The sequence below is a fragment of the Ostrinia nubilalis genome, chromosome 19 (assembly GCF_963855985.1).
Source record: "Ostrinia nubilalis chromosome 19, ilOstNubi1.1, whole genome shotgun sequence".
Lineage (NCBI taxonomy): Eukaryota > Metazoa > Arthropoda > Insecta > Lepidoptera > Crambidae > Ostrinia > Ostrinia nubilalis.
In genome coordinates, this window is record NC_087106.1 from 10899316 (window position 1) to 10907228 (window position 7913).

General features: G+C 36.9%; 1 protein-coding gene across 1 annotated transcript in view; it reads right to left on the bottom strand.

Moving 5' to 3' along the window:
* LOC135081348 (AF4/FMR2 family member 1-like) overlaps positions 1 to 7903 on the bottom strand; it is a 94905-nt gene extending 87002 nt beyond the window's left edge. The window contains exon 1 of the mRNA XM_063976066.1: positions 7833 to 7903. Within this exon, the coding sequence (XP_063832136.1) occupies positions 7833 to 7892 (60 nt within the window). The 5' untranslated portion in view covers positions 7893 to 7903. The remainder of the gene's footprint in view (positions 1 to 7832) is intronic.
* Between the last annotated feature and the right edge of the window lie 10 nt (positions 7904 to 7913).

Here is a 7913-nt window from a genome sequence, read left to right on the forward strand (position 1 = left end):
TCCAGCTAAGCACTAAAATTACTACGAGCTTGTATTCACAAACATTACTATGAGGTCTCACAGTGCGTGTGGACGCACAAGGTGACACACGAACCAATCACAGAGCTCTATTCAACGTTCGATTAGCATAGTTTGTGAACACGGGCGTAAGACTGAGTTGCACCATCTTTACTTTAACTTTTACAAACGTCAAAAATGTGTCTTATTCGATACAAAATACACCGGTTATTGTAATAAGTAGTTATGGGTAAAGTAAGTTGGTGCAACTGAGCCTAAACAGGGTCTCTTATGTCATTTTAATAGGTGCTATTTTTGAACAAAAATGGATAATCTGATGTGCTGTTGCCGTACCTACAACACAATAGACAATTAATTTGATGGGCGTCAAATGGAACATGATTTTCTTTCATTTTTGGGGGACGCTTGGCACGCAATCCCCGCCGTTGGCAACCCCGAACTTTAGTAAATTGCTGTTTATTTGAAGAATAAGCAGAATTGATTTTTCCTATAAACCCCCATCAATTTGAAATTTTCCTAATTCAATCAATATTGCTACCAAAATACATGATCTCTTGCTAACGGTGCGGTGATAATTTTAAATTCGTATGAAATGAAAATCACATCTTTAGTCTAACGACTCTACGTGCCAAGTCATTTAAAATTCAGCTAAGGTTATCGTAATGTTACGAAAACATTAATGAAAACACGATATTATCTAACAACTGTAGCAACAGTAATTATTTCAAAGAATAAATAAAATGTTCACTACGAGCATAGAAAAAACAAATGCGTAAATAAATCACACTAACTTTACACTTCAATACATGTGACAATTAAAAACAAATGAAGAAAACAACTGCCGTCAGTCCAGCTTCGACGTAAATAAATAAAGAAAGAGGCAAAGAAGAATCCAGCGACAACGAATCCGAAAAAGAATCACGTTTAGCACTTTTTTCTCCCAGCTGTACTCGGCATGATTAACTAGGCATATTTTCATTAGACATTTGACTGGGAGGGGAAGGAGGCGGGGTGTAATAGTACCGTCTAGACGCCGCGCTCATTGTAGACCTTATACTCCGCTGTAGAGATAACAGTATTACATTTTTGTTGCAAAATCATCCCTATTACAACTAACATAAGACCTCACAGTGTTCAGCTTGATGTGCCTGTACCTGTGCATATCGTATGGTACCACAAACTACATTTCCCCTTAGCTTATCGTGAGCATTAATGAATAATGAGGGAACTAATTAACGATTTCAGGTGTGGTTGAGGCGATTTGTTTAATTACCGCCTAATGCGAGATTAATCAGGGGTTAAGGTGGTGAGGGGTGAATCCTACATAATTCATCATTGAACTCCCGTATCAGATATTCAGTTGGTTATTGATACTACAAAGAAAGAAATGTAATTACTAGATCGGTAACAAAAACAAAAGTCTAATAAAAAACTTTAACCTTTATAGCTAGCTTGTTCTATTGACTAGAAAGATTTCACCACACATTATAAGGCCGAATGCATTTAATCGCATTTAATGGCGCGAAACTTTCTCATCTGTCGGCAGTCCTTTATTAAACGGAGAAAATATAAGGCAGATTAATAGCGGCATAAACATAAAGTTCGCAACAACAAAGAATAACAACATATAAAGAAGCGTTGGAAATGGATATTACTCCCCGAGAGAAACGGGTTATTCCGTATTCGACCCACGACAACTCAACCCACTCATTATTTTTTCCTCACTCAACCCAATTTTGTTCCTTACTCTACCCACAACAAATTTTTAATTTTTTGTTCCTTATTCACCCCAAAAACATTCCTAGCTCAACCCATTTTAAAACCACTTCAAAAATATAAGATTTTTATGCACGGTCAGAATAAAAATATATTTTTTAGAAATTAAAGCTCAGTTAACTTTTGTGTTAAGATCGTTCTATTAAATAAAACTGCAAGAGTTCTGATACAATAATATATTTGAAAAACGTTTTTCACAAAAGGACTCAAATCAAATAATGACTAATTAAAATCCTATAAATCCAATATAAATCTACTATAAATCAAACGACTGTGATTTTTTATTAAATCAGTATAATCAAGCTATGGCGTATAATTTAAATTTCTGAAAAAACAGTAAACGTTGTTTTGCTATCCATACTTATTTTTGGTATATTTACTTTGGGTTGAGTAAGGAATGCATTTGGGTAGAATAACGAAATTATGTAATGGGTAGAGCTAGGAATACCAATTTGGGATGAGTGAAGAAATGGGTTGAGTTGTCGTGGGTCGAATACGGAATAACCCAGAGAAACCATGCTCCCCGTCCCTCGTTAGTAAAAGGTACACGAGCGAGACAAAAGACAAAGAAGTTCATATGAACGCTCAAATGAAGATAAACTGGATACGATAGAAACACGTGCAGCCATCACCTCAGTTTGTGGGACCTTGACAAGGTGAGACGTGAACTGGTATATTTACATTGTTGTTTAATCACCTTTTAAAAGCTGCTTCGTACACCTCGCATTAAAACCAGTATAGAAACAAATGACAGTCATTACCGAGACAAATAGTCTTCATTCCGACCTTTTGGATTTTAGATCAGATTGTTGACGTTTAGGTCATTTTTTCGTTAAAGTTCTAAGTGTGTGGTAAATAAAATAAATTGTTATTTCATTCGTTGAAAGGCTCGTTTTAAACTAAATTGTTATTTTTAGTATTGTATTGGAATGACTAAAAACAAGAACAGCGGTACTAAAAGTGAAATCAGGTGGAACGCGACAATATACGTCTTTGTTAACACCGAGGAACACAGTCATTCCGCCATTATCTTCGGTTTACAAACACTCAATTTAGAGTAGAATATGTTAGACATTAACATTGGTATGTTGGGCAGATGCAGGGCTGTCATCTGTCTAGATTTGCCTAATTTGGACGCCATCCAAATGGGGTAATCAACCGATAAATTCTAAGATAGATTTACTACTGACTATGTGTTCGTTACGAAATGCATTTTACATGCATTATAGACTTTCTGCAAGTGTCTAAAAACTACTTGTATGTTAACTATCTCAAGACTTAGCTATCAACGGTTGGTAAGAGTCAAGGAAGTTTTGAATTCGATTTAATTTGTTAAATATCTAAATTTTTCCCATGGATTTATTAAAAGGCTTGAATCATATTTCTTTTGAGATATTCGAAGAATTCAGCCCTAGACACATGTAGCCTCCTGTGCTCCCATCGGATCCAGTTTGTTATGCCGCGGGAGGCGGGAGGTTTAATTACACTTGTTTATGCACATATGTGTCGTTGTACCTCGCGAACTGGGTCGGCGAGTGCAGCCAGCCAACTGAGATAAGCGGACCGCTTTTAAAACGTTATTATAACTCCACTTTGTTCGTTCGTTTTCGACACCCGAATTAGATCGGTCCACTCAATAATACTGACATTGGAATCCAAAGAGTAAATAGTGTCAACTACAAAATTACATAATTTAAAGATAAACAATCTAAAAGAGTAACCGTCGAGATAGAACAGCGTAAACATCAAAATTATCGTAATCGCCAGTCGCGGCACTCGTTATCGTACTCTTAACTCGGCAACGTAAACATTTTATTCAACTTTTATACAATTTGGCAACATATTTTCTAAGCGTTCCGACGAAACGTAAGCGTAATTACGGTGTCGGCGCGTAAACAAGCGTCGGCAGGCACGCTTGACATTGGTTTCGTCCAAAACCGCTTGATCTGCCGCGACCCGCTGTGAGTCATTAGTCTTGATATGTTTTTGAAGAGTGTTGCGACATCGCCGCGGGTCTGCGTAGGGCAGATGAACACTTGAACAGCTATCATCGGTGGGAGGCGCGTGAATCTACGTGAATCCCGAACGCAGGGCACGTGCGAACTGCGAAGACTGTAAACCGCATACTTCACTTTTACTGTAGCGGATCACGCGATCCGCAGACGGCAGCGCGACCGGTAGATAGGCTTCCCAGAAAGTGTTATTTGTGCAGCGCTCCGACAAGTATTCCATGTTGCGTCTCTAGGAAAGTTGCAATGCACGCGCGTACCTCTAAGTTATATCTTACGAGAACTGTGGAGGTACCTCTTTGAAAGTTGTTAAACTTTGTGACGAGTTTTGTTTCATTGCGGCGTACCTACTAACTAGTTCATTGATCCACATTGCTATCTTCAGCTTTTGCATTTTTGTACAATTTAATTGTGTTGTTGTGCTCTCATTTCCCCATCACAATACGTGCATTGATGAATCTATTGGCTGCTCGTACGTCACATGCACGGCCAGTATCGCCACGTGATCGCTAATCGCTCCCAACAAAGGAATGTATGTACACAAATGTGAAATGGTATCGCCTGTTAGAAAACGAACGTGCAATGATTTTTACAGTTGCGTGTTAGTACCTACTAATTTAATCGTTAATATTATTGATTACATCCGCATAAACAAATCATATTGCAATCTTCGCATTTATTGTAAAAAATCGGAAATTATTGGGACATTTTTATCGTTACTTATTCAAATTGCCTCTAATACTCCCCAATTATTCACCTCAATCCATTATTTATGGCAGAATCAATCCACTTTTACCCACTGAAACACTTCAAGTGGAGAAATTATTTCATGTAAAAGATAATGACTTTTAAGATGCTATATATTCTATAGGATCTGATAGCTCACTTTCCCTTGATGTCGAAAGCGACAAGCGAACAATTCGCGGCAGCCACTCAGCCCGCGGTCGAGTTTCACCTTCATCCAAGATCAAGCTGACTTGGAAACTTTCGATAGTCTCCATCCCAGGCTTATCATATCAAGTCTATACATTAAAGTATTATACTTTGTCAGTAATTTGTAGGCAAATCTCCAAAACTTGTAATTCAAACCAATTTGACACTTTTAGTTGTTGCACAATTGTTTAAATTCTCCTCTATATTTCGCAAAGAAACAAGCAAAAGCTGGTGCAGATTGTTACTTGGCTCCAATGAACAAGGCTCCTAGATTAGCTGTAGCTGTAGCCATTACTGCATTCGCAGTTTCTTTTCCTCTCGACTGGAGTAATTCGCCGTATTGTAAATAGTCTAATGTCACAGCCACACGGCCCTCGTTCCTTTGCTCCAGTGCTTGTTTATTCGCGTATTTAACGCTGCAACTTGTAAGATATTTCCAGAGCCAGTGGAATCTGATTTGGGAACATTAATGTTGCCTTAGTGAACGAAAAGTAAAGCAAAAACGTGACGACTGTTTGGTTTTGGCCTAAATATACGTCTGCGGTTAGACTTTCGTATTTGACAAGGATATAATTTTCTGAGTCTTTAGACTCTACATTTCGTTGTTATTGATATCACTGTTGATAATTATTATGTTTTATGCCCTCGCGTTAATTCATGACTTACATTAAAAAAAAAACAATACTTTATGAATTTCTCCAACATGTTAGTCTGTGATCCACATTTTTCAGATGCGTGATTGATATTGCGTGAGAGACAGCACACAGCTGAGCATGCAACAAACTCTTCAACCGTTGATAATCGAATTGTCACGAATCTTTATCTCAGTGCATAGATTCCAATGGTTACAAGATTTATGAAATATTTCGTAATGGCCGTTACAATATTAATGAAGACTGGGTTATTGTTACCTCACTCTTCCTCACAGAAACGTTGACATGGTCTGTTTTTCTGTGACTTATGGATTATTTTGGTCATGATAATTCACTTTCTTCTTCTTGTGTGAATGGTAATAAAAATTGTTTGTTGCGACCAACCACTACACGCGCAGAAGTGTAAAAGATATAGCACACAAATATCGGAGGCTGCAATTGATGTCCGTTTGAACAGGTGTCAATGATACACGCAGGGGGTAGTCGCGTTTGTCACCGCCATCTGGCTAGCCTCACACGCGCTATCCTTACGCAAGTAAGGGTAAGTCACGTTTAGAGAGCAAAGCCTACTTCGTCTAGATTATTTTTCCAAGTTATTCAATAAATCATAACGAAGATTAAAGTGGCATTGTAGTTAGGTCCAGAATCCAGATGTATACAGTGTGAGTCACGTTAAAGTGTACATATGAAAATAGATGAAACGAGACCTATTTTTATCGACAAAAAAGAGGTCAAAAAATTTTTGAGATTTTTTTTTATTTTTTTATAGAATTTTTTTTCTTCCAGTTACTTATTGTAAAGAAAACGTAATAACTTTTAAACTAAGCGGTATATCCTGATAAAATAAAAACAGTAATAATGTTAAATAACAGGCGATACTAAAAAAATACATAAAATACACAAAAAATGCCAACAAATAATAAAAAAATATACTTTTTGAAAAAAATCTGCTTAAAAATTCGTGTTTTTTTTTGGTTATTTGATAAATTTCTCCAAAAAATGCCCCTATAACCGGTGGTTTTTATTACTTTGTATTATTCTCTATCGTATTATCTTTGTAAAACCAAAAATCGCATGTCTCTATCCCTATCACAACATTTGCTATGATCGTTTGAACAAAGGCCTGCCACAACATTATTCTCCGCTACAGGTAGAGACAATTTTAATTTTAACTAAAATGCTTATTTTACTTCGAAATCTTTTGTTTTTATTTGAAATCTAACTTGTCTTTATCAAAATTACAAATCTAGAGCCATTTTCAGTTTTGTTGTTAACGAAGCGTTGAATGGCGCGCCCGGAGAGGCTTAGTTCAAACGATCATTGCAAACGTTGTGATAGGGATAGAGATATGCGATTTTTGGTTTTACGAAGGTAATACGATAGAGAATGATACAAAGTAATAAAAATTACCAGTTATAGGGGCATTTTTTGGAGAAATTTATCAAATAACCAAAAAAACACGAATTTTTAAGCGGATTTTATTCAAAAAGTATCATTTTTTTATTATTTGTTGGCCTTTTTTGTCTATTTTATGTATTTTTTTAGTATTGCCTGTTATTTAGCATTATTACTGTTTTTATTTTATCAAGATATACCGCTTAGTTTAAAAGTTATTACGTTTTCTTTACAATAAGTAATTGGAAGAAAAAAAAATCTATAAAAAATTAAAAAAAAAACAAAAACTTTTTGACCTCTTTTTTGTCGATAAAAATAGGTCTAGTTTCATCTATTTTCATATGTACAGTTTAACGTGACTCACACTGTATTATGTCAAAATAAAGACCGATCATGAACTAGATTGGCAAAATAAGCTGTATAGAATAGAAAGAGGATGAGGACGAACCTTCATCTTAATCATCATCAGGCCAGTTAGTCTTTGCTGCAGCAACACGATTACACGACCCTGTCTGTCTAAATTACTAGAAGAAATGGAATATTTGGTCTTCACTATCCACGTTGGACAGAAGGGAAGCCTCATGTTCTCATGTTGACTTTGGTTACCTGACGACATCCACGAGAAGGGTGGGATATCATTCTATTCTATTATATCCAGCAGTTTCACAATACGGACACAAAATGGTAAGTTAAGCAGACGGAAAAGGGCATAAGTCTGACACTCCCGCCGCTGGCCATACGGGTTGGGTAAGTCAGGCTTTAGTCAGGGTTTCATGTGATCAAAAGATGAAAGTGTAGGTACTCGCAGTTTGGGAAAGAGACAAACTCCTGGATATAGTACTTCCATGATACAGTGTGCTTACCATGAGTTTACGTTAGGTGTGCTCGCTAGAGTGTACGTCAAAAAAATCTATGAAGATTTTAGTTCTTAAAAGTAGCTGTACGTACAATCTGTCATACATAAAAAAAAATAATTTTTACGCAGTCGCTAGCGAGCACACGTAACGTAAACTCATGGTAAGCACACAGAATATGACAAAAAACTCACCCTAAAAGGCGCCTGGAAGAGCGACGAGGCGTCGGGCTCGGCGGCGTGCGCGTGGGACATCTGGTGCGCGCGCGCCTGCCG